Source organism: Semicossyphus pulcher, unplaced genomic scaffold (assembly GCF_022749685.1).
Source record: "Semicossyphus pulcher isolate SPU_LCO1_2020_fin unplaced genomic scaffold, fSemPul1.0.p SCAF_16, whole genome shotgun sequence".
NCBI lineage: Eukaryota > Metazoa > Chordata > Actinopteri > Labriformes > Labridae > Semicossyphus > Semicossyphus pulcher.
The window spans coordinates 13095613-13122500 of record NW_027211670.1 but is presented as its reverse complement, the minus strand read 5'-3'; the positions used below and the strand labels follow the sequence as shown (position 1 = coordinate 13122500).

Here is a 26888-nt window from a genome sequence, read left to right as displayed (position 1 = left end):
GATTCAACGGGAATCACGTGCACATCTGTGGAGGGACCCTCATCAATGATCTGTGGGTCCTCACAGCAGCTCACTGCATCTTAACGTAAGAGAAAGCTGTGGTTTCATTTCCTCTTTGTATTCCTCACATGCGGACGATAGCTGCCATCACATGTTAAATCATTTAAATTAAAATACACCACAAAGTGACTTTTAGCTCACAATTGGAGGACACTGCATATAACCAAAGACCTAACCAAACTGTGACAACAAAGATGGTACATTGTTTGGGCTGAAATAATAATCTATGGGCCCACATTGGTATCAGAATACAAAACAATTTAACCAAATCTGAAAGGGATGGAAAAAGAGCAGCAGAGACTTAGATTCAGTTCCGGACCTCTGGGTTTCTTATTAGTCTAAATGTTTTTCCTTTCTTGCGACACAAGATCAACACAGAATTAGAGTCTTTTCTTCTGACATGTCTGCTTTCACTTCAACGAGGAACCAAAATACTGACACATCAGCAGTCCAAATGAGATTTAATGCCGCCCGTGCATTTATTGTCAAGCTAGCACAATTCTTATGTAGCACACTGGCTCAAAAAGCAGGCCTTAAAAAACCCAGCTGCACTGCATTGCAACAGCAGTAACATAAAAACAAATAGCTTATTGCACCTAAAATTGTGCTTTACATTAATGCACTTCTGCATTTGAAGTTATAGGACACAGCTACAATAAGCAAGCTACGTTAGCATTCAGGCTATCCGTATCTTACAGATCAGAATCAGAAATACTTTATGAGGAATTCGGGTGTTGCTTTGACACAGAGAAAGCAGAGAGAAATATATGGCATAAAACAGAAGAGAAAATGTTGAATATAAGAGTACAATGCAAGTTCTATTATCCGGTGCCATAGGTTCAATCACTACTGTGTTACCTCATTCAGCGATAGATGGTAACCTTCATTTAAATGGAAATCTTTGTGATTATATCTTTCAGTTGATTTAAAAGTACTTCGATTTCGCAACTGCTGTAGTTCCTCTTCTTCTTACTACCTTTTTTCGGTGGCATTTCTTCTTCTCCTTCTGCCCGATTTGCACACGGCACAACATGCACCTGGCCTTAAATGGTGTTTAAGTGGCGTTACCTATGCTAATTACAAAAGGTCAACCATGCTGCTCCAGTTTGAGATCAAGTGGGATTCAGCGATCAGCTCTCCTGGGTCAGAGCAGATTGGGATGGTCAAGAACGTTCGGTGCATCCAGCGATGACTTCTCTTCATTTTTCTCTTAACAGAAAATGAAGAGAAACTTTAAGAGAAACTTAAGAGACAGCAGACTGCTGCATGAGACCGTTGTATGACAAACACTTAGCTAACAAGCCAAGCACAGGCGCAGCATACCTGCTAATGGGTGCTTACATATCAGTAAAAGAAAAAGCTGGAGCTTTTTTTGTACAGCATGTTAGTACAATAAATAGCACAGCAAGCCAGATCATTTGTGCGACACCTGCATAAAAAAAAATGCAGAGACAAAGACAGCAACAACACGAACATGCTGAGAGGTTAGGTTCAGTGACTGAATTAGCTGCGGTGACACCTGCACCTACACCTACCTAGCAACCAGCTGTTCACACCACAAGAGGCAGAAAGGGGACTGAGCTGCTTTTGGAGTAAACCTCTCGCCACTCATTAAGCTGCAACACAAGACTGTACGCTGCATTCACTGACTGATTTAATTAATCTTTTTTTTTAAATTCCCTTATCCAGAGACTCACCTGATGCGTGGATTCTCTTCTTAGGAAGAGAGAGTCAGAGTGGGCCGAACGTTCATGAGGTGAATCGCACTTTGTCCCGGGTCATTGTCCATCCTGACTACAACAACACCTTGTTTAACAACGACATCGCCCTCATGCAGCTTAGCAGCGCTGTCAATTTCACTGACTACATCAGACCTGTGTGCCTGGCTAGTAACTCCAGCCAAATCCACAACTCCACCTCCTGCTGGGCCACTGGCTGGGGGAGACTTGGAAAGGATGGTGAGTATCTGGTCAAGCTGCGTACATTAGTTCCGGGTAGCAAATAGGCTGGTTAGGACTAAACTTCTTTGCTAAACTAGCAAGGTGGTACAGGCTGCGGCTATGTCAGCCTGTAGCTCAACCATTTTGGTCCAGACCCACATATCTGTGTTTTGAGGTGTCTCAACAACAATTGGATGGATTGGCAGAAAATGGTAATGTCAAAAGGTCATTTAATCAAAAATCTGAGCTTACAATTAAATACATGCAAATCTAATAACATAACAACAGGGCTGCCAAGTTTCAGAAAATCACAAGAGTGAGACTTTAGTGTCATGATGTGTTTGAAAAAATTTTGGCCTGTTTTAACGTCGATTTGGCCTGTTTTAACGTCGATTTATACCATAAGACTGATGTCCTCACCTCCATGCCAGCTGCTCTCCCTGCACTGTGGCCTCCTAATGCTAGTCTTAATTAACCAGAAATTAGAAATGAAAATTGTAACAAGAATTTTGACAAAATACATTTATTTGCAATATTTCATTTCAACCAACTGTCCATTATTTAGCTGGGGACATGTCTCATGTTGTAGGCGTTTGTGGCAGATTTTGATGCCTTGATGACAGAGGCAGGGGGCTCCCACTTGAAACACTGTGGCTCAAGGCTCGCCATCTTCACAGTCATGATGGACGATAGAGTTCCCTCAAGAGCCAAACTGTTTCGGGTTTTGGTTTTGTTTGAGTAGGGGGTGATTTCGGACACAGCCAAAGTGGATTCCAGGGACTCTGTGGGTTCCTTTAGGGGGGTCTAATAATAATACAGATAAAAACTAAGAGCAACATTTGTCCTACGTCGACATCAAACTAGTAAAAATATTTAAAAAGTGAACCCATTTTCAATAATTTTGTGTGATCAAAATTGGGTAGTTACCTACCGTCCGTCTTCTAGCAAGCAGGAGAACGTCGAGTGGGTTTTAAATGTCGGCGCTGTTGTGTGTGAAAGATCGTTAGAGACGCCAAGACCCGCCTTACGTTGCTTCTGATTGGTTTATATTGCGTGGTGCCTTCCGTGGTTGGTTAGATTTAGGCACAAAGGACTGGTGGATTGGTCTGTGATTGGTTATCTCGGTCAGTCAATCAGAGTTACTCGAACTACGGCATGTCGCGAGGACCAAAGTTTATAATCATGAAAAAAATAAATATAGAGTATTGAATGGGGAAATATAAGCGTGAGAAATGTCAAGTGTGGCGTGTGGTGTGAGAATGGGTCAAATTGCGTGACTGTCACACTCAAAGCGTGACGCTTGGCAGCTCTGTAACAATCAGGCTAGGCTGTGTAAAGTTAGCAAATGTTGGAATGCTAACATGCTAACCTTAAACTGTAGACAAAATACCTGCTAAACAGCATCACGTTATCGTTTTTATCATGAATATGTTAGCATACTGACGCTAGCATTCAGGCTACAGCACTGCTGTTTCTAGGATAGCAATACAGAGCCGCTATCGTTATCTCTACCGACACTTAGATAACCTTTTTGTGCTTTAGGGACAGGGTGTTGTAATGTTACAATTTCATTTAGCAGACGCTTTTGTCCAAAGCGATGTACATCTGAGAGTTAATACAACACAAGCAAGGTGCAGGGCCTGCTGCATTGTTGGGCCTGCCTCAGAATACTTAATTAAACCGGTTATTTGAAGAGGAAAACAAAAACCTGCGTGGTTTAATTTGAGTGAAGACACAATCCCTTGTTTGAATGTCTTTTTTTTCTCCATTTTTTCTCCTCATCACTAAAAAATCCCTTTAAAACTGTGCAATTGGAGGGAAAATAAAAAGTGTTTCTTCTCATACCTTTCTTTCACAGAGCCCAACGTAGCCTTCAATTTCCTGCAGGAGGTTCAGATTCCTGTCATTGGAAACAAGCAGTGCACTTGCAACTACAAGGCAGAAAAAGCAGCAAACATCACTGACCAGATGATTTGTGCTGGGCAGGAGAACAAAGGCATATGTCAGGTAACAATTATACCTCTAATTGTAAGGACTGACTTCCTTTTAAGTGAGCATAAGCTCTCTCATCTTTTATCTGTCCAATTTTAAAATCAGAAAGTAAACTGTGTTTTCTTCCCTGGTGAGATGTTATTGTCAGTGAGACTGTGTTGCTTTAATGAGGCTAATCAAGTTTCCCTCCTTTCTCAGGGGGACTCTGGTGGACCCTTGCAATGCAAACAGGGCTCAGTGTGGATCCAGACTGGCATTGCTAGTTTCGGAGTGCCTTGTGCCCTGCGTGGTTTCCCTGAGGTCTATGCCCGAGTGTCTGAGTTCCAGAACTGGATCATGGATCAAGTGACGAATGTTAGCTTTGTGAATATTAGCTTTGTGACATTCGCCTCCAGTGGCACCGACCCAGACAGCAGCTTTGCGTGTCGCAGTGCAGACTCTGTAAATGCAACCACAGCATCCCCAGTGTCCAGGGCATCAACAAGTGCAACTGAGCTAGCATTGGTTGCTATTATCATGACAGTGTTCCTGCAGCACATTTTAGCTCGATAGCAGCGGTTCCCAACCTGGGGTCCAGGCCCCCCGTAGGGGGACGCCAAAGTTGCTGGGGGTGCGGGAGGCTTTGTCTGCACTGAGATTGTCAAGATTAGATTTGCATATGTTAAATAAAATCATGTTTTATCAAGTCCAAGGAAAAAAGGTTGGGATCCACTGCTCTATAGCATCGTTTTGCACTTCTTAGCATCTTCTTCTTCTGTTGTGTTTGTTATATTTGAATCGTTTTACAAAGATTCAAATGATACTTGTAACGTATGTACATATGTACACATGTAACATGATGATTGTAGCTTTGCAGAGTTGTATAAGTGCACACACTGCAGCACATCTTTTTTTGCATTGCAATAAATTTTGATCTTTTTTGCTTATTTCATTTAAATAAAATAAAATAATTGGTTAGTCTTACTGCTGGTATTAAATAAAAATGTTTTTTATAAAAAAACTTTAAAGAGCATTGAAAAAGCTGCAGCGTGACAAGCTCCCTCCACACAATAATTATGAGCTTGGCCTATACGAATGTAACATTGTGGTTAAGTCAAGTGTAATCAACTTTTTAATGTTGGATCTAATCCTTTGGAGTAAAGTCACACTATCTGAAAAAGTTCAGACTGAAATAATGGATAATAATTTTTTAGTTATTGTGTGGTGAAGTATATGTTTTCAAATCGTGGTCTAGGTGAATGCTCGGTTCTGATTGGCTGCAGGTTGTCAATTGATTCCTAAGAGTTGGACAAAGAAGTAGTTTCGGTGAGTCTTTTTTGGCCTTTGGAGAATATGAAAACTTTGATGACTGCTGAGCAGCTGAAGGAAGAGAAACTGAGATCTACCACAAGTTGCAGGAAGTACACTGCCCTTATGAACTTACTGATGCTGTAGATCACATCAGCCAGCGATCCTCTCACATCCACTTAACTTGTTACTTTATGTCGCGGAAGACAGTAAACATGACCTCTTATTAGTTAGCAAGCTAATCTTAAGGTAAAACATGCTGTCACGTTAAATTTACTGTAAGTCAACCATACGCATTGTTATTGACTTTTAATATTTCTAGCATACATTTAGCTTTCTGGCTAAAGCAGAGCCGAAGAACCCCATAAACTGCTCTGTGGACTAGAAATGTCTCCCGTTGCCAAACCGTAGCTAAGACCCGTTCTGTTTACTGGAGTACTAAAAAAGTTTCCTCTTGTGATAGGAATGTCTTTCAGGTATTAGTCAGACCCTCTGGGGTTACCAGTAACAATTGAGTTAAGGCTTGTTAAAAACCTAATATTTTGAAGAAAAAGAATGAAAACTTATGTAATGTTCGTGTTATTCTTCTTTCAGTAAGTGACCACCTCCAAGGTGTCAAAAATCAGGATTTTATGCACATAGCAGATGCAACCGTCGGACGCAGAGTCTGGCCTCCCTGTCCTCGTCAAATGATAATGGGCATCTCGTCAGGTATTATCCATGAAGTACACCATAGGACACTGAGCTATTCGTTTTTCATAAGTTACAGGTGGCACTGTGGGACGCAAACAGAAGCAGAGATTAGATTTTAACTGTTGCTTCTAAAGTGAGTGGTTTATAATGATTAGCATATGACTGACAGTTAGACCTTTAGCATTAGTCCCACAGTTGGTTTTCATTGTCGCTAGCGACATATATGTTAATAATACACGAGACAACCTTTGTAGGGCATGATAATTGAGGCTGTGGAAGCATGTTAGCCAGCTAATTTTAATATAAACATGTTAAAGCACATATGTGAACACTAGCATCACTAGCTAGTTTACTTTTAGACTAACAAGCTAACCTCAGTCACAGACGTTATCAGTCTACAGTGGGTCCAGCTTCTTCTTCTTGTGTGCATGTGACCTTGGGGGGGGGTTATTATGCAAACAGAGCCTCCAAGCTTCATATTTCACTCTGTGATACCTGTGGAGTAGCTTAGCATAATTTACAGTTAAAAAAAACTCATTTTTCTCACACTGGTGCTCTGTGCAGGCCTCTGCCTGAAACGACTTCAGCTCCGTCCCTTTAAGAAACCCCGCCCCTACAAGCCCACTTCCTTCTGATTGGCCGGCTCTCTGAAGCCTGCTGAGCCTGCACTTTGTGATGTCACAAAGTACAGCAAAAATACTGTGTGAAGCCTGGCGTTCACAGCAGCCTGCAGACTCAAAGACTCAAAAAGTAAGTAAGGCAACATGTTAGGGTCATATACTTTATTCCATGGTATCAGTATAAATTATATACTGCTGTGGTGGAATCAGCCCAAGGAAAAAATAGTACAAGTTGTGTAAAAAGGGTGGGAATCTTCACCTGAAAAAAGGTGTTTAAAAATAAAAGGTAAGGGAATGGAGGCAGAACATGTTTTCAGGATCTTGTAGCTTCAGAAACAACCCCAAAGGAAAGTTTTCTTCCATCTGTCTCCTTCACTGTCTACCAAGATGCTGTAAAAGTGCTGGTAGCTTGTGCCTGTGACGACACAACCTTTTCCATGGTGATGTAATCCGATGCCATAGGTTCAATCACTACTGTGTTACCTCATTCAGCGATAGATGGTAACCTTCATTTAAATGAAAATCTTTGTGATTATATCTTTAAGTTGATTTAAAAGTACTTCAATTTCGCAACTGCTGTAGTTCTTCTTCTTCTTCCAAATTTTTTTCGGTGGCATTTCTTCTTCTCCTTCTGCCCGATTTGCACACGGCACAACATGCACCTGGCCTTAAATGGTGTTTAAGTGGCGTTACCTATGCTAATTACAAAAGGTCAACCATGCTGCTCCAGTTTGAGATCAAGTGGGATTCAGCGATCAGCTCTCCTGGGTCAGAGCAGATTGGGATGGTCAAGAACGTTTGGTGCATCCAGCGATGACTTCTCTTCATTTTTCTCTTAACAGAAAATGAAGAGAAACTTTAAGAGAAACTTAAGAGACAGCAGACTGCTGCATGAGACCGTTGTATGACAAACACTTAGCTAACAAGCCAAGCACAGGCGCAGCATACCTGCTAATGGGTGCTTACATATCAGTAAAAGAAAAAGCTGGAGCTTTTTTTGTACAGCATGTTAGTACAATAAATAGCACAGCAAGCCAGATCATTTGTGCGACACCTGCATAAAAAAAAATGCAGAGACAAAGACAGCAACAACACGAACATGCTGAGAGGTTAGGTTCAGTGACTGAATTAGCTGCGGTGACACCTACACCTACACCTACCTAGCAACCAGCTGTTCACACCACAAGAGGCAGAAAGGGGACTGAGCTGCTTTTGGAGTAAACCTCTCTCCACTCATTAAGCTGCAACACAAGACTGTACGCTGCATTCACTGACTGATTTAATTAATCTTTTTTTTTAAATTCCCTTATCCAGAGACTCACCTGATGCGTGGATTCTCTTCTTAGGAAGAGAGAGTCAGAGTGGGCCGAACGTTCATGAGGTGAATCGCACTTTGTCCCGGGTCATTGTCCATCCTGACTACAACAACACCTTGTTTAACAACGACATCGCCCTCATGCAGCTTAGCAGCGCTGTCAATTTCACTGACTACATCAGACCTGTGTGCCTGGCTAGTAACTCCAGCCAAATCCACAACTCCACCTCCTGCTGGGCCACTGGCTGGGGGAGACTTGGAAAGGATGGTGAGTATCTGGTCAAGCTGCGTACATTAGTTCCGGGTAGCAAATAGGCTGGTTAGGACTAAACTTCTTTGCTAAACTAGCAAGGTGGTACAGGCTGCGGCTATGTCAGCCTGTAGCTCAACCATTTTGGTCCAGACCCACATATCTGTGTTTTGAGGTGTCTCAACAACAATTGGATGGATTGGCAGAAAATGGTAATGTCAAAAGGTCATTTAATCAAAAACCTGAGCTTACAATTAAATACATGCAAATCTAATAACATAACAATCAGGCTAGGCTGTGTAAAGTTAGCAAATGTTGGAATGCTAACATGCTAACCTTAAACTGTAGACAAAATACCTGCTAAACAGCATCACGTTATCGTTTTTATTATGAATATGTTAGCATACTGACGTTAGCATTCAGGCTACAGCACTGCTGTTTCTAGGATAGCAATACAGAGCCGCTATCATTATCTCTACCGACACTTAGATAACCTTTTTGTGCTTTAGGGACAGGGTGTTGTAATGTTACAATTTCATTTAGCAGACGCTTTTGTCCAAAGCGATGTACATCTGAGAGTTAATACAACACAAGCAACGATCAAGGCAGGAGGGAACGAAGTCAGTAAGAGCCAACAAACACCTTCAAATGCGATCGGACACTGGTGCCAACAGGCAGTGCACAGGGCGTTTTAATTGTTTTTTTGTCTATATAACGATCATCATCAGCACCCTCAACAAGGTCAATGTAGTTCGTCATCATCATCATCATGAGAATCGTAATCAACATAAACCACATCCACAATGTCGTCATCATTAATGGCTTCAATATCATTAAGTGCAGAGGCGTTCATGAAAGAGCTGGGTTCGCGTTAACAAGGTATTTCTAAAGGTGCAGGGCCTGCTGCATTGTTGGGCCTGCCTCAGAATACTTAATTAAACCGGTTATTTGAAGAGGAAAACAAAAACCTGAGTGGTTTAATTTGAGTGAAGACACAATCCCTTGTTTGAATGTCTTTTTTTTCTCCATTTTTTCTCCTCATCACTAAAAAAATCCCTTTAAAACTGTGCAATTGGAGGGAAAATAAAAAGTGTTTCTTCTCATACCTTTCTTTCACAGAGCCCAACGTAGCCTTCAATTTCCTGCAGGAGGTTCAGATTCCTGTCATTGGAAACAAGCAGTGCACTTGCAACTACAAGGCAGAAAAAGCAGCAAACATCACTGACCAGATGATTTGTGCTGGGCAGGAGAACAAAGGCATATGTCAGGTAACAATTACACCTCTAATTGTAAGGACTGACTTCCTTTTAAGTGAGCATAAGCTCTCTCATCTTTTATCTGTCCAATTTTAAAATCAGAAAGTAAACTGTGTTTTCTTCCCTGGTGAGATGTTATTGTCAGTGAGACTGTGTTGCTTTAATGAGGCTAATTAAGTTTCCCTCCTTTCTCAGGGGGACTCTGGTGGACCCTTGCAATGCAAACAGGGCTCAGTGTGGATCCAGACTGGCATTGCTAGCTTCGGAGTGCCTTGTGCCCTGCGTGGTTTCCCTGAGGTCTATGCCCGAGTGTCTGAGTTCCAGAACTGGATCATGGATCAAGTGACGAATGTTAGCTTTGTGAATATTAGCTTTGTGACATTCGCCTCCAGTGGCACCGACCCAGACAGCAGCTTTGCGTGTCGCAGTGCAGACTCTGTAAATGCAACCACAGCATCCCCAGTGTCCAGGGCATCAACAAGTGCAACTGAGCTAGCATTGGTTGCTATTATCATGACAGTGTTCCTGCAGCACATTTTAGCTCGATAGCAGCGGTTCCCAACCTGGGGTCCAGGCCCCCCGTAGGGGGACGCCAAAGTTGCTGGGGGCACGGGAGGCTTTGTCTGCACTGAGATTGTCAAGATTAGATTTGCATATGTTAAATAAAATCATGTTTTATCAAGTCCAAGGAAAAAAGGTTTGGATCCACTGCTCTATAGCATCGTTTTGCACTTCTTAGCATCTTCTTCTTCTGTTGTGTTTGTTATATTTGAATCGTTTTACAAAGATTCAAATGATACTTGTAACGTATGTACATATGTACACATGTAACATGATGATTGTAGCTTTGCAGAGTTGTATAAGTGCACACACTGCAGCACATCTTTTTTTGCATTGCAATAAATGTTGATCTTTTTTGCTTATTTCATTTAAATAAAATAAAATAATTGGTTAGTCTTACTGCTGGTATTAAATAAAAATGTTTTTTATAAAAAAACTTTAAAGAGCATTGAAAAAGCTGCAGCGTGACAAGCTCCCTCCACACAATAATTATGAGCTTGGCCTATACGAATGTAACATTGTGGTTAAGTCAAATGTAATCAAATTTTTAATGTTGGATCTAATCCTTTGGAGTAAAGTCACACTATCTGAAAAAGTTCAGACTGAAATAATGGATAATAATTTTTTAGTTATTGTGTGGTGAAGTATATGTTTTCAAATCGTGGTCTAGGTGAATGCTCGGTTCTGATTGGCTGCAGGTTGTCAATTGATTCCTAAGAGTTGGACAAAGAAGTAGTTTCGGTGAGTCTTTTTTGGCCTTTGGAGAATATGAAAACTTTGATGACTGCTGAGCAGCTGAAGGAAGAGAAACTGAGATCTACCACAAGTTGCAGGAAGTACACTGCCCTTATGAACTTACTGATGCTGTAGATCATATCAGCCAGCGATCCTCTCACATCCACTTAACTTGTTACTTTATGTCGCGGAAGACAGTAAACATGACCTCTTATTAGTTAGCAAGCTAATCTTAAGGTAAAACATGCTGTCACGTTAAATTTACTGTAAGTCAACCATACGCATTGTTATTGACTTTTAATATTTCTAGCATACATTTAGCTTTCTGGCTAAAGCAGAGCTGAAGAACCCCATAAACTGCTCTGTGGACTAGAAATGTCTCCCGTTGCCAAACCGTAGCTAAGACCCGTTCTGTTTACTGGAGTACTAAAAAAGTTTCCTCTTGTGATAGGAATGTCTTTCAGGTATTAGTCAGACCCTCCGGGGTTACCAGTAACAATTGAGTTAAGGCTTGTTAAAAACCTTATATTTTGAAGAAAAAGAATGAAAACTTATGTAATGTTCGTGTTATTCTTCTTTCAGTAAGTGACCACCTCCAAGGTGTCAAAAATCAGGATTTTATGCACATAGCAGATGCAACCGTCGGACGCAGAGTCTGGCCTCCCTGTCCTCGTCAAATGATAATGAGCATCTCGTCAGGTATTATCTATGAAGTACACCATAGGACACTGAGCTATTCGTTTTTCATAAGTTACAGGTGGCACTGTGGGACGCAAACCGAAGCAGAGATTAGATTTTAACTGTTGCTTCTAAAGTGAGTGGTTTATAATGATTAGCATATGACTGACAGTTAGACCTTTAGCATTAGTCCCACAGTTGGTTTTCATTGTCGCTAGCGACATATATGTTAATAATACACGAGACAACCTTTGTAGGGCATGATAATTGAGGCTGTGGAAGCATGTTAGCCAGCTAATTTTAATATAAACATGTTAAAGCACATATGTGAACACTAGCATCACTAGCTAGCTTACTTTTAGACTAACAAGCTAACCTGAGTCACAGACGTTATCAGTCTACAGTGGGTCCAGCTTCTTCTACTTGTGTGCATGTGACCTTGGGGGGGGGGTATTATGCAAACAGAGCCTCCAAGCTTCATATTTCACTCTGTGATACCTGTGGAGTAGCTTAGCATAATTTACAGTTAAAAAAAACTCATTTTTCTCACACTGGTGCTCTGTGCAGGCCTCTGCCTGAAACGACTTCAGCTCCGTCCCTTTAAGAAACCCCGCCCCTACAAGCCCACTTCCTTCTGATTGGCCGGCTCTCTGAAGCCTGCTGAGCCTGCACTTTGTGATGTCACAAAGTACAGCAAAAAAACTGTGTGAAGCCTGGCGTTCACAGCAGCCTGCAGACTCAAAGACTCAAAAAGTAAGTAAGGCAACATGTTAGGGTCATATACTTTATTCCATGGTATCAGTATAAATTATATACTGCTGTGGTGGAATCAGCCCAAGGAAAAAATAGTACAAGTTGTGTAAAAAGGGTGGGAATCTTCACCTGAAAAAAGGTGTTTAAAAATAAAAGGTAAGGGAATGGAGGCAGAACATGTTTTCAGGATCTTGTAGCTTCAGAAACAACCCCAAAGGAAAGTTTTCTTCCATCTGTCTCCTTCACTGTCTACCAAGATGCTGTAAAAGTGCTGGTAGCTTGTGCCTGTGACGACACAACCTTTTCCATGGTGATGTAATCCGATGCCATAGGTTCAATCACTACTGTGTTACCTCATTCAGCGATAGATGGTAACCTTCATTTAAATGAAAATCTTTGTGATTATATCTTTAAGTTGATTTAAAAGTACTTCGATTTCGCAACTGCTGTAGTTCTTCTTCTTCTTCCAAATTTTTTTCGGTGGCATTTCTTCTTTATCTTCTGCCCGATTTGCACACGGCACAACATGCACCTGGCCTTAAATGGTGTTTAAGTGGCGTTACCTATGCTAATTACAAAAGGTCAACCATGCTGCTCCAGTTTGAGATCAAGTGGGATTCAGCGATCAGCTCTCCTGGGTCAGAGCAGATTGGGATGGTCAAGAACGTTCGGTGCATCCGGCGATGACTTCTCTTCATTTTTCTCTTAACAGAAAATGAAGAGAAACTTTAAGAGAAACTTAAGAGACAGTTGCTGCATGAGACCGTTGTATGACAAACACTTAGCTAACAAGCCAAGCACAGGCGCAGCATACCTGCTAATGGGTGCTTACATATCAGTAAAAGAAAAAGCTGGAGCTTTTTTTGTACAGCATGTTAGTACAATAAATAGCACAGCAAGCCAGATCATTTGTGCGACACCTGCATAAAAAAAAATGCAGAGACAAAGACAGCAACAACACGAACATGCTGAGAGGTTAGGTTCAGTGACTGAATTAGCTGCGGTGACACCTACACCTACACCTACCTAGCAACCAGCTGTTCACACCACAAGAGGCAGAAAGGGGACTGAGCTGCTTTTGGAGTAAACCTCTCGCCACTCATTAAGCTGCAACACAAGACTGTACGCTGCATTCACTGACTGATTTAATTAATCTTTTTTTTTAAATTCCCTTATCCAGAGACTCACCTGATGCGTGGATTCTCTTCTTAGGAAGAGAGAGTCAGAGTGGGCCGAACGTTCATGAGGTGAATCGCACTTTGTCCCGGGTCATTGTCCATCCTGACTACAACAACACCTTGTTTAACAACGACATCGCCCTCATGCAGCTTAGCAGCGCTGTCAATTTCACTGACTACATCAGACCTGTGTGCCTGGCTAGTAACTCCAGCCAAATCCACAACTCCACATCCTGCTGGGCCACTGGCTGGGGGAGACTTGGAAAGGATGGTGAGTATCTGGTCAAGCTGCGTACATTAGTTCCGGGTAGCAAATAGGCTGGTTAGGACTAAACTTCTTTGCTAAACTAGCAAGGTGGTACAGGCTGCGGCTATGTCAGCCTGTAGCTCAACCATTTTGGTCCAGACCCACATATCTGTGTTTTGAGGTGTCTCAACAACAATTGGATGGATTGGCAGAAAATGGTAATGTCAAAAGGTCATTTAATCAAAAACCTGAGCTTACAATTAAATACATGCAAATCTAATAACATAACAATCAGGCTAGGCTGTGTAAAGTTAGCAAATGTTGGAATGCTAACATGCTAACCTTAAACTGTAGACAAAATACCTGCTAAACAGCATCACGTTATCGTTTTTATTATGAATATGTTAGCATACTGACGTTAGCATTCAGGCTACAGCACTGCTGTTTCTAGGATAGCAATACAGAGCCGCTATCGTTATCTCTACCGACACTTAGATAACCTTTTTGTGCTTTAGGGACAGGGTGTTGTAATGTTACAATTTCATTTAGCAGACGCTTTTGTCCAAAGCGATGTACATCTGAGAGTTAATACAACACAAGCAACGATCAAGGCAGGAGGGAACGAAGTCAGTAAGAGCCAACAAACACCTTCAAATGCGATCGGACACTGGTGCCAACAGGCAGTGCACAGGGCGTTTTAATTGTTTTTTTGTCTATATAACGATCATCATCAAGGTCAATGTAGTTCGTCATCATCATCATCATGAGAATCGTAATCAACATAAACCACATCCACAATGTCGTCATCATTAATGGCTTCAATATCATTAAGTGCAGAGGCGTTCATGAAAGAGCTGGGTTCGCGTTAACAAGGTATTTCTAAAGGTGCAGGGCCTGCTGCATTGTTGGGCCTGCCTCAGAATACTTAATTAAACCGGTTATTTGAAGAGGAAAACAAAAACCTGAGTGGTTTAATTTGAGTGAAGACACAATCCCTTGTTTGAATGTCTTTTTTTTCTCCATGTTTTATCCTCATCACTAAAAAAATCCCTTTAAAACTGTGCAATTGGAGGGAAAATAAAAAGTGTTTCTTCTCATACCTTTCTTTCACAGAGCCCAACGTAGCCTTCAATTTCCTGCAGGAGGTTCAGATTCCTGTCATTGGAAACAAGCAGTGCACTTGCAACTACAAGGCAGAAAAAGCAGCAAACATCACTGACCAGATGATTTGTGCTGGGCAGGAGAACAAAGGCATATGTCAGGTAACAATTACACCTCTAATTGTAAGGACTGACTTCCTTTTAAGTGAGCATAAGCTCTCTCATCTTTTATCTGTCCAATTTTAAAATCAGAAAGTAAACTGTGTTTTCTTCCCTGGTGAGATGTTATTGTCAGTGAGACTGTGTTGCTTTAATGAGGCTAATTAAGTTTCCCTCCTTTCTCAGGGGGACTCTGGTGGACCCTTGCAATGCAAACAGGGCTCAGTGTGGATCCAGACTGGCATTGCTAGCTTCGGAGTGCCTTGTGCCCTGCGTGGTTTCCCTGAGGTCTATGCCCGAGTGTCTGAGTTCCAGAACTGGATCATGGATCAAGTGACGAATGTTAGCTTTGTGAATATTAGCTTTGTGACATTCGCCTCCAGTGGCACCGACCCAGACAGCAGCTTTGCGTGTCGCAGTGCAGACTCTGTAAATGCAACCACAGCATCCCCAGTGTCCAGGGCATCAACAAGTGCAACTGAGCTAGCATTGGTTGCTATTATCATGACAGTGTTCCTGCAGCACATTTTAGCTCGATAGCAGCGGTTCCCAACCTGGGGTCCAGGCCCCCCGTAGGGGGACGCCAAAGTTGCTGGGGGCACGGGAGGCTTTGTCTGCACTGAGATTGTCAAGATTAGATTTGCATATGTTAAATAAAATCATGTTTTATCAAGTCCAAGGAAAAAAGGTTTGGATCCACTGCTCTATAGCATCGTTTTGCACTTCTTAGCATCTTCTTCTTCTGTTGTGTTTGTTATATTTGAATCGTTTTACAAAGATTCAAATGATACTTGTAACGTATGTACATATGTACACATGTAACATGATGATTGTAGCTTTGCAGAGTTGTATAAGTGCACACACTGCAGCACATCTTTTTTTGCATTGCAATAAATGTTGATCTTTTTTGCTTATTTCATTTAAATAAAATAAAATAATTGGTTAGTCTTACTGCTGGTATTAAATAAAAATGTTTTTTATAAAAAAACTTTAAAGAGCATTGAAAAAGCTGCAGCGTGACAAGCTCCCTCCACACAATAATTATGAGCTTGGCCTATACGAATGTAACATTGTGGTTAAGTCAAATGTAATCAAATTTTTAATGTTGGATCTAATCCTTTGGAGTAAAGTCACACTATCTGAAAAAGTTCAGACTGAAATAATGGATAATAATTTTTTAGTTATTGTGTGGTGAAGTATATGTTTTCAAATCGTGGTCTAGGTGAATGCTCGGTTCTGATTGGCTGCAGGTTGTCAATTGATTCCTAAGAGTTGGACAAAGAAGTAGTTTCGGTGAGTCTTTTTTGGCCTTTGGAGAATATGAAAACTTTGATGACTGCTGAGCAGCTGAAGGAAGAGAAACTGAGATCTACCACAAGTTGCAGGAAGTACACTGCCCTTATGAACTTACTGATGCTGTAGATCATATCAGCCAGCGATCCTCTCACATCCACTTAACTTGTTACTTTATGTCGCGGAAGACAGTAAACATGACCTCTTATTAGTTAGCAAGCTAATCTTAAGGTAAAACATGCTGTCACGTTAAATTTACTGTAAGTCAACCATACGCATTGTTATTGACTTTTAATATTTCTAGCATACATTTAGCTTTCTGGCTAAAGCAGAGCTGAAGAACCCCATAAACTGCTCTGTGGACTAGAAATGTCTCCCGTTGCCAAACCGTAGCTAAGACCCGTTCTGTTTACTGGAGTACTAAAAAAGTTTCCTCTTGTGATAGGAATGTCTTTCAGGTATTAGTCAGACCCTCCGGGGTTACCAGTAACAATTGAGTTAAGGCTTGTTAAAAACCTTATATTTTGAAGAAAAAGAATGAAAACTTATGTAATGTTCGTGTTATTCTTCTTTCAGTAAGTGACCACCTCCAAGGTGTCAAAAATCAGGATTTTATGCACATAGCAGATGCAACCGTCGGACGCAGAGTCTGGCCTCCCTGTCCTCGTCAAATGATAATGAGCATCTCGTCAGGTATTATCTATGAAGTACACCATAGGACACTGAGCTATTCGTTTTTCATAAGTTACAGGTGGCACTGTGGGACGCAAACCGAAGCAGAGATTAGATTTTAACTGTTGCTTCTAAAGTGAGTGGTTTATAATGATTAGCATATGACTGACAGTTAGACCTTTAGCATTAGTCCCACAGTTGGTTTTCATTGTCGCTAGCGACATATATGTTAATAATACACGAGACAACCTTTGTAGGGCATGATAATTGAGGCTGTGGAAGCATGTTAGCCAGCTAATTTTAATATAAACATGTTAAAGCACATATGTGAACACTAGCATCACTAGCTAGCTTACTTTTAGACTAACAAGCTAACCTGAGTCACAGACGTTATCAGTCTACAGTGGGTCCAGCTTCTTCTACTTGTGTGCATGTGACCTTGGGGGGGGGGTATTATGCAAACAGAGCCTCCAAGCTTCATATTTCACTCTGTGATACCTGTGGAGTAGCTTAGCATAATTTACAGTTAAAAAAAACTCATTTTTCTCACACTGGTGCTCTGTGCAGGCCTCTGCCTGAAACGACTTCAGCTCCGTCCCTTTAAGAAACCCCGCCCCTACAAGCCCACTTCCTTCTGATTGGCCGGCTCTCTGAAGCCTGCTGAGCCTGCACTTTGTGATGTCACAAAGTACAGCAAAAAAACTGTGTGAAGCCTGGCGTTCACAGCAGCCTGCAGACTCAAAGACTCAAAAAGTAAGTAAGGCAACATGTTAGGGTCATATACTTTATTCCATGGTATCAGTATAAATTATATACTGCTGTGGTGGAATCAGCCCAAGGAAAAAATAGTACAAGTTGTGTAAAAAGGGTGGGAATCTTCACCTGAAAAAAGGTGTTTAAAAATAAAAGGTAAGGGAATGGAGGCAGAACATGTTTTCAGGATCTTGTAGCTTCAGAAACAACCCCAAAGGAAAGTTTTCTTCCATCTGTCTCCTTCACTGTCTACCAAGATGCTGTAAAAGTGCTGGTAGCTTGTGCCTGTGACGACACAACCTTTTCCATGGTGATGTAATCCGATGCCATAGGTTCAATCACTACTGTGTTACCTCATTCAGCGATAGATGGTAACCTTCATTTAAATGAAAATCTTTGTGATTATATCTTTAAGTTGATTTAAAAGTACTTCGATTTCGCAACTGCTGTAGTTCTTCTTCTTCTTCCAAATTTTTTTCGGTGGCATTTCTTCTTTATCTTCTGCCCGATTTGCACACGGCACAACATGCACCTGGCCTTAAATGGTGTTTAAGTGGCGTTACCTATGCTAATTACAAAAGGTCAACCATGCTGCTCCAGTTTGAGATCAAGTGGGATTCAGCGATCAGCTCTCCTGGGTCAGAGCAGATTGGGATGGTCAAGAACGTTCGGTGCATCCGGCGATGACTTCTCTTCATTTTTCTCTTAACAGAAAATGAAGAGAAACTTTAAGAGAAACTTAAGAGACAGTTGCTGCATGAGACCGTTGTATGACAAACACTTAGCTAACAAGCCAAGCACAGGCGCAGCATACCTGCTAATGGGTGCTTACATATCAGTAAAAGAAAAAGCTGGAGCTTTTTTTGTACAGCATGTTAGTACAATAAATAGCACAGCAAGCCAGATCATTTGTGCGACACCTGCATAAAAAAAAATGCAGAGACAAAGACAGCAACAACACGAACATGCTGAGAGGTTAGGTTCAGTGACTGAATTAGCTGCGGTGACACCTACACCTACACCTACCTAGCAACCAGCTGTTCACACCACAAGAGGCAGAAAGGGGACTGAGCTGCTTTTGGAGTAAACCTCTCTCCACTCATTAAGCTGCAACACAAGACTGTACGCTGCATTCACTGACTGATTTAATTAATCTTTTTTTTTAAATTCCCTTATCCAGAGACTCACCTGATGCGTGGATTCTCTTCTTAGGAAGAGAGAGTCAGAGTGGGCCGAACGTTCATGAGGTGAATCGCACTTTGTCCCGGGTCATTGTCCATCCTGACTACAACAACACCTTGTTTAACAACGACATCGCCCTCATGCAGCTTAGCAGCGCTGTCAATTTCACTGACTACATCAGACCTGTGTGCCTGGCTAGTAACTCCAGCCAAATCCACAACTCCACATCCTGCTGGGCCACTGGCTGGGGGAGACTTGGAAAGGATGGTGAGTATCTGGTCAAGCTGCGTACATTAGTTCCGGGTAGCAAATAGGCTGGTTAGGACTAAACTTCTTTGCTAAACTAGCAAGGTGGTACAGGCTGCGGCTATGTCAGCCTGTAGCTCAACCATTTTGGTCCAGACCCACATATCTGTGTTTTGAGGTGTCTCAACAACAATTGGATGGATTGGCAGAAAATGGTAATGTCAAAAGGTCATTTAATCAAAAACCTGAGCTTACAATTAAATACATGCAAATCTAATAACATAACAATCAGGCTAGGCTGTGTAAAGTTAGCAAATGTTGGAATGCTAACATGCTAACCTTAAACTGTAGACAAAATACCTGCTAAACAGCATCACGTTATCGTTTTTATTATGAATATGTTAGCATACTGACGTTAGCATTCAGGCTACAGCACTGCTGTTTCTAGGATAGCAATACAGAGCCGCTATCGTTATCTCTACCGACACTTAGATAACCTTTTTGTGCTTTAGGGACAGGGTGTTGTAATGTTACAATTTCATTTAGCAGACGCTTTTGTCCAAAGCGATGTACATCTGAGAGTTAATACAACACAAGCAACGATCAAGGCAGGAGGGAACGAAGTCAGTAAGAGCCAACAAACACCTTCAAATGCGATCGGACACTGGTGCCAACAGGCAGTGCACAGGGCGTTTTAATTGTTTTTTGTCTATATAACGATCATCATCAAGGTCAATGTAGTTCGTCATCATCATCATCATGAGAATCGTAATCAACATAAACCACATCCACAATGTCGTCATCATTAATGGCTTCAATATCATTAAGTGCAGAGGCGTTCATGAAAGAGCTGGGTTCGCGTTAACAAGGTATTTCTAAAGGTGCAGGGCCTGCTGCATTGTTGGGCCTGCCTCAGAATACTTAATTAAACCGGTTATTTGAAGAGGAAAACAAAAACCTGAGTGGTTTAATTTGAGTGAAGACACAATCCCTTGTTTGAATGTCTTTTTTTTCTCCATGTTTTATCCTCATCACTAAAAAAATCCCTTTAAAACTGTGCAATTGGAGGGAAAATAAAAAGTGTTTCTTCTCATACCTTTCTTTCACAGAGCCCAACGTAGCCTTCAATTTCCTGCAGGAGGTTCAGATTCCTGTCATTGGAAACAAGCAGTGCACTTGCAACTACAAGGCAGAAAAAGCAGCAAACATCACTGACCAGATGATTTGTGCTGGGCAGGAGAACAAAGGCATATGTCAGGTAATAATTATACCTCTAATTGTAAGGACTGACTTCCTTTTAAGTGAGCATAAGCTCTCTCATCTTTTATCTGTCCAATTTTAAAATCAGAAAGTAAACTGTGTTTTCTTCCCTGGTGAGATGTTATTGTCAGTGAGACTGTGTTGCTTTAATGAGGCTAATCAAGTTTCCCTCCTTTCTCAGGGGGACTCTGGTGGACCCTTGCAATGCAAACAAGGCTCAGTGTGGATCCAGACTGGCATTGCTAGTTTCGGAGTGCCTTGTGCCCTGCGTGGTTTCCCTGAGGTCTATGCCCGAGTGTCTGAGTTCCAGAACTGGATCATGGATCAAGTGACGAATGTTAGCTTTGTGAATATTAGCTTTGTGACATTCGCCTCCAGTGGCACCGACCCAGACAGCAGCTTTGCGTGTCGCAGTGCAGACTCTGTAAATGCAACCACAGCATCCCCAGTGTCCAGGGCATCAACAAGTGCAACTGAGCTAGCATTGGTTGCTATTATCATGACAGTGTTCCTGCAGCACATTTTAGCTCGATAGCAGCGGTTCCCAACCTGGGGTCCAGGCCCCCCGTAGGGGGACGCCAAAGTTGCTGGGGGCGCGGGAGGCTTTGTCTGCACTGACATTGTCAAGATTAGATTTGCATATGTTAAATAAAATCATGTTTTATCAAGTCCAAGGAAAAAAGGTTGGGATCCACTGCTCTATAGCATCGTTTTGCACTTCTTAGCATCTTCTTCTTCTGTTGTGTTTGTTATATTTGAATCGTTTTACAAAGATTCAAATGATACTTGTAACGTATGTACATATGTACACATGTAACATGATGATTGTAGCTTTGCAGAGTTGTATAAGTGCACACACTGCAGCACATCTTTTTTTGCATTGCAATAAATGTTGATCTTTTTTGCTTATTTCATTTAAATAAAATAAAATAATTGGTTAGTCTTACTGCTGGTATTAAATAAAAATGTTTTTTATAAAAAAACTTTAAAGAGCATTGAAAAAGCTGCAGCGTGACAAGCTCCCTCCACACAATAATTATGAGCTTGGCCTATATGAATGTCACATTGTGGTTAAGTCAAATGTAATCAAATTTTTAATGTTGGATCTAATCCTTTGGAGTAAAGTCACACTATCTGAAAAAGTTCAGACTGAAATAATGGATAATAATTTTTTAGTTATTGTGTGGTGAAGTATATGTTTTCAAATCGTGGTCTAGGTGAATGCTCGGTTCTGATTGGCTGCAGGTTGTCAATTGATTCCTAAGAGTTGGACAAAGAAGTAGTTTCGGTGAGTCTTTTTTGGCCTTTGGAGAATATGAAAACTTTGATGACTGCTGAGCAGCTGAAGGAAGAGAAACTGAGATCTACCACAAGTTGCAGGAAGTACACTGCCCTTATGAACTTACTGATGCTGTAGATCACATCAGCCAGCGATCCTCTCACATCCACTTAACTTGTTACTTTATGTCGCGGAAGACAGTAAACATGACCTCTTATTAGTTAGCAAGCTAATCTTAAGGTAAAACATGCTGTCACGTTAAATTTACTGTAAGTCAACCATACGCATTGTTATTGACTTTTAATATTTCTAGCATACATTTAGCTTTCTGGCTAAAGCAGAGCCGAAGAACCCCATAAACTGCTCTGTGGACTAGAAATGTCTCCCGTTGCCAAACCGTAGCTAAGACCCGTTCTGTTTACTGGAGTACTAAAAAAGTTTCCTCTTGTGATAGGAATGTCTTTCAGGTATTAGTCAGACCCTCTGGGGTTACCAGTAACAATTGAGTTAAGGCTTGTTAAAAACCTTATATTTTGAAGAAAAAGAATGAAAACTTATGTAATGTTCGTGTTATTCTTCTTTCAGTAAGTGACCACCTCCAAGGTGTCAAAAATCAGGATTTTATGCACATAGCAGATGCAACCGTCGGACGCAGAGTCTGGCCTCCCTGTCCTCGTCAAATGATAATGGGCATCTCGTCAGGTATTATCCATGAAGTACACCATAGGACACTGAGCTATTCGTTTTTCATAAGTTACAGGTGGCACTGTGGGACGCAAACAGAAGCAGAGATTAGATTTTAACTGTTGCTTCTAAAGTGAGTGGTTTATAATGATTAGCATATGACTGACAGTTAGACCTTTAGCATTAGTCCCACAGTTGGTTTTCATTGTCGCTAGCGACATATATGTTAATAATACACGAGACAACCTTTGTAGGGCATGATAATTGAGGCTGTGGAAGCATGTTAGCCAGCTAATTTTAATATAAACATGTTAAAGCACATATGTGAACACTAGCATCACTAGCTAGTTTACTTTTAGACTAACAAGCTAACCTCAGTCACAGACGTTATCAGTCTACAGTGGGTCCAGCTTCTTCTACTTGTGTGCATGTGACCTTGGGGGGGGGTTATTATGCAAACAGAGCCTCCAAGCTTCATATTTCACTCTGTGATACCTGTGGAGTAGCTTAGCATAATTTACAGTTAAAAAAAACTCATTTTTCTCACACTGGTGCTCTGTGCAGGCCTCTGCCTGAAACGACTTCAGCTCCGTCCCTTTAAGAAACCCCGCCCCTACAAGCCCACTTCCTTCTGATTGGCCGGCTCTCTGAAGCCTGCTGAGCCTGCACTTTGTGATGTCACAAAGTACAGCAAAAAAACTGTGTGAAGCCTGGCGTTCACAGCAGCCTGCAGACTCAAAGACTCAAAAAGTAAGTAAGGCAACATGTTAGGGTCATATACTTTATTCCATGGTATCAGTATAAATTATATACTGCTGTGGTGGAATCAGCCCAAGGAAAAAATAGTACAAGTTGTGTAAAAAGGGTGGGAATCTTCACCTGAAAAAAGGTGTTTAAAAATAAAAGGTAAGGGAATGGAGGCAGAACATGTTTTCAGGATCTTGTAGCTTCAGAAACAACCCCAAAGGAAAGTTTTCTTCCATCTGTCTCCTTCACTGTCTACCAAGATGCTGTAAAAGTGCTGGTAGCTTGTGCCTGTGATGACACAACCTTTTCCATGGTGATGTAATGATGGTGGGAAGAAGGTGTAAAGGAAATTGAGGAGTGTCCATGCTTAGTAAGCGTGGTTGGCCACAAACAGAGACTCGCCACCAGCAGAGCTGCCTCCAGATGAGGCATATTTGCCCTGGCAGGCCTGGCTGTTAGCCTGTGAAAGGCAAAAAAGAAACTTTGACGTTAACAATCCTGTACAGTTCTCTGAACAAAATTGTACAGCAGCATCCGTGATACACGTAACTTTAATTTCTTTTTCATGAATGTTGACATAATATTTCATTTATATTCAGACGTACCAGAGCTCTCTTGATGAACTCATCCTGGCATGCCTTTCCATTCTCCTTCTTGCCGCCCCAGGCTTTGAGGGCAGAGGCCTGCAGGGCACGGCCATATGAGAAGGTCAGGGCCCAGGGCCTGTGCAGAGGGCACTGGTTCATGGCATTCAGATTGATGGAGGCCTCCTCCTCACTCTGGCCACCAGACAGGAAGGTAATGCCTAAAAAGGAGGAGCGTGAGAGTTCAGCAGAGCACTTCTCTAAACATTTTAGTGAATGTAATGCAGACTATTCAATAAATGAATGTTAATTGAAAAAAGTTGGTTTTTGTCGTGGGCATCAAGCTCACCAGGAACTGCAGGGGGCACAGTGCGGCGCAGGGCGGTGACTGTGGCCATGGCAATCTCCTGGTTGCTGTACTTGTGTGAGCAGGAGTGCCCAGCTGTGACCATGTTGGGCTTGAGCAGGGTGCCCTCCAGGTAGACATGGTGGTCGGACAGGGCCTTGTAGACGGCAGCCAGGACCTTCTCAGTGACGTACTGGCAACGCTTCAGGTCATGGTCACCATCAGGGAGAATCTCAGGCTCGACGATGGGGACGATGCCATGCTGTGTAAGACAACACAAGTCAAAATGACTCTGAAGCATAGTTTATACTCCATTTTTTATAAGCCTAGACATGTCTTAAAGATTATTTTTCATGTAAGATCATACGTAGGTGATTTCCTCTGACTGCAGTATACACAAAATGCTATACCAGCGCGCCCGTGAGAAATGGCACACTCGTTTGAACAGTGCACAAGCATGGTTTGAGGTTTTGCAAGCGTATAATTAGCAGCTAAAACCAAAGAGCCACACAGGAATTAAGCGACATGATAACATTAAATAAATGCAAAAAACTAATACATAATCTGCATTACAAGAGATGGTGATATAACTTTGGGTTGATTAACAAACTCATTGATGTGATTTAAATTGTAATTGAACGGACATTTCTAATGCAAAAATGATGTCTGGAAAAGGCCTGTGTTTTCATGGGTCTGACTTTGCTCTGATGCTTACTGTATTATTTGGTAAAACCTTTCGAAACTCGACAATGATTTCAGCATGAATCTATTCTGTCTTACCATCTGGCAGATGCTGGCATAGCGGGCCAGGACATTGGCGTTCTCCAGGATGGCCAGTTTTGAGGGAGTGGTTGGGGTGATCTTCAGCACACAGCGCCACTTGGCAAAGTCGGCACCATCCTTCTTGTACTGGGCACAGCGCTCATACAGTCCATCCAGACCTGTGAGAGCGGGCGAGGACACACCGGATGAGTTTTTTCCAACAAAGACATTGGCTCTCTTTGTGTCTAAATCTGTTGTTCGCTTACCCTGGGTGGTTGTCTCGCCATTGGTTCCAGCGAGGGGGACAACACCTTTGTCGACCTTGATGCCCACCACCATGTTCCTGTCTTTCAGGTACTGGGGGAAGGACTTGCCATCGTCGGTCTTCTGGTACATGGTCTCGTGGAAGAGGATGACGCCACCAATGCAAGGGTTGATGCGGTCGTCAGCGGTGAAGAGGAGCTGGCGGTACAGCCTCCTGTTCTCCTCAGTGTTCTCAGCATTGATGCTCTGGAAGCGCTTGGCAACGCTGCCTGGAGGTTGCGGAGACAAATGACAGATGAAAAGATTTATTTGCAGAAGTATAGTCATAATCGAATACTTTAATGATTGTATCACACAGAATAACTTCCTTAAACACTTCCATCCAAGGACTGATGGATGATTTTTTTACGTTACAAACTAAATACACTTTATTAAAACTCTGTACCAGTGGACTCGTCGGCGGCGAGGATTCCCTTGCCGGTAGCGACGATCCTCTGAGCAATATCGTTGAGCTCCTTCTTCTGCTCAGGAGTGAGGAAGGGGTATGCGTGAGGCATCCTGACTCTGGTAAGGAGAATGATGACATAAAGCGTAAAATTAGGTTGGCTTATAAGGACAAAAAAGACACCAAAATTATGCAGAGGTGCAGGGAGAAAAGTTCAACAAAACCACACTGCAAAGCATATTTGAGGGTTGTGGTTGTTGCTGTAAGAACGCATGGGAACCTGTTCGATGAAAGGAAGACAAAACTCAGTTGACTGTGTGAAGGAAGTGGTGAAACGAGAACTACGGTCTGTGTATTAAAACTTCAGCTGGTGTCCTGACTGTGTGACTGCAGTTGTTGCAGCTTTAACTGCCACAGTATCATAAGGAACTTTATGTACTCGGGCTGCATACAATTCCCCAGGCACAATATGCAGCGGTTCAAGGGATCCAGTGTCATAGACACCTCCGCCCTCCTCCACCCAACCATTTACATATCAGTCCACCCTTGAAAAGTCACGACAAGCATGTGTGTGACCTATTCCATTTTGTAGCCTCTTATCCCTGACCTTTCCTTTCCTCTTCACTGCCCCCTTCCCCACACGTCCTCTAACACTCCCCTCCTGTTGGACTAAATATAAACACCATACGACCATATTGCAGTGTAAGAGCTGTGGCTCGAGAGAGAGGAAAAAAAAAAAAAAAAAGCGTAAAAGAGAAATGTGCAGCTTCACACCCTGTGGTTCAGACGCTATGCATGCAACAGGAGGATTTATAAGTAGAAAGCCTGGACAAATTTAGACAGGTGTGGAAAAAAAGCGTACTTTAACAAGTGACTCAGAAGTGGCCGCTCAGACACGATGAAGTGGAAACTTTACACATGATAAAGGGGGGTGGAGCGGCAACTGGTGATGCACCGAAGTCAGCTGAGCGTAGCTGCTCAATAAGGCGGTGAGTGTGTTGTGTAATATTCTGAAATACATTGAGCTGATGGAGAATTGTTAAGCACAGCAGGAAGTTGTGCAGTTGATTCAGTCATTTATCAAAAATTGAGATATTTCAGTCTGCTTTAGTGCATCAGAGGTTAGTAAGAGGACTGTGTGCGCCTGTGTGTTAAATACTGCAGTCATGTAGCACTCGGTCACACTAACCACACGTGTTTGAGTATGAGAGTAGGTGAAACATCGCAGCTCTTGTGTGTGAAAGATCATGCGTCTCATGCGTTCTAAGAACAGAAGCGTGCAACAGGTAGCAAAAAAAAAAGCCTATTCAAAGTAAAAACACATTTGTCTCATATTCACATGTCTGTTCTTTTACCTTTGAGTTTAGGAGGAGAGCTGAGAGAAGAGAGAGGGAGGAGATCCGGCCTTCGTCTGCGACAACCCTGCAGCCCGCTGGCCCTTGTATTTATCCTCCCATTGTGACCCCTCACATTTCAGCTGTCCGGCTATAAAAAGAACAGGACGCAACCAGAGACGGCTCGTGACATTCAGAGACTGGGGCTGCAGC

At 42.1% G+C, this 26888-nt stretch overlaps 5 protein-coding genes across 5 annotated transcripts in view; 4 read left to right on the top strand and 1 right to left on the bottom strand.

Annotated features, from left to right (window-relative positions):
- The window catches only part of LOC138594026 (chymotrypsin-like protease CTRL-1), a 6796-nt gene extending 1869 nt beyond the window's left edge, over positions 1 to 4927 (top strand). The window contains exons 3-6 of the mRNA XM_069665116.1: positions 1 to 85; positions 1750 to 2018; positions 3859 to 4007; positions 4191 to 4927. The exon at positions 1 to 85 is cut by the window's left edge and continues 90 nt beyond it. Coding sequence (XP_069521217.1) covers positions 1 to 85; positions 1750 to 2018; positions 3859 to 4007; positions 4191 to 4544 — 857 coding nt within the window. The 3' untranslated portion in view covers positions 4545 to 4927. The remainder of the gene's footprint in view (positions 86 to 1749; positions 2019 to 3858; positions 4008 to 4190) is intronic.
- A 2383-nt stretch (positions 4928 to 7310) lies between these two features.
- Positions 7311 to 10342, top strand: LOC138593696 (testisin-like). The gene is made up of 4 exons (XM_069664780.1): positions 7311 to 7360; positions 7907 to 8175; positions 9277 to 9425; positions 9609 to 10342. The coding sequence occupies exons 1-4, from the start codon at positions 7311 to 7313 to the stop codon at positions 9960 to 9962; spliced, it is 822 nt and encodes a 273-aa protein (XP_069520881.1). The 3' UTR covers positions 9963 to 10342.
- Positions 10343 to 12728: 2386 nt separating this feature from the next.
- Positions 12729 to 15744, top strand: LOC138593694 (chymotrypsin-like protease CTRL-1). The gene is made up of 4 exons (XM_069664779.1): positions 12729 to 12811; positions 13321 to 13589; positions 14679 to 14827; positions 15011 to 15744. Exons 1-4 carry the CDS (start codon positions 12729 to 12731, stop codon positions 15362 to 15364), a joined length of 855 nt encoding a protein of 284 aa, XP_069520880.1. The 3' UTR covers positions 15365 to 15744.
- A 2386-nt stretch (positions 15745 to 18130) lies between these two features.
- Positions 18131 to 20816, top strand: LOC138593693 (chymotrypsin-like protease CTRL-1). Its single transcript, XM_069664778.1, has 4 exons — positions 18131 to 18213; positions 18723 to 18991; positions 20080 to 20228; positions 20412 to 20816. The coding sequence occupies exons 1-4, from the start codon at positions 18131 to 18133 to the stop codon at positions 20763 to 20765; spliced, it is 855 nt and encodes a 284-aa protein (XP_069520879.1). The 3' UTR covers positions 20766 to 20816.
- A 2144-nt stretch (positions 20817 to 22960) lies between these two features.
- Positions 22961 to 26785, bottom strand: aldoab (aldolase a, fructose-bisphosphate, b). The gene is made up of 7 exons (XM_069664289.1): positions 26697 to 26785; positions 25342 to 25460; positions 24899 to 25165; positions 24651 to 24811; positions 23874 to 24132; positions 23546 to 23745; positions 22961 to 23400 (listed from the first exon to the last, which is right to left on the bottom strand). The coding sequence occupies exons 2-7, from the start codon at positions 25451 to 25453 to the stop codon at positions 23308 to 23310; spliced, it is 1092 nt and encodes a 363-aa protein (XP_069520390.1). The 5' UTR covers positions 25454 to 25460; positions 26697 to 26785; the 3' UTR covers positions 22961 to 23307.
- Between the last annotated feature and the right edge of the window lie 103 nt (positions 26786 to 26888).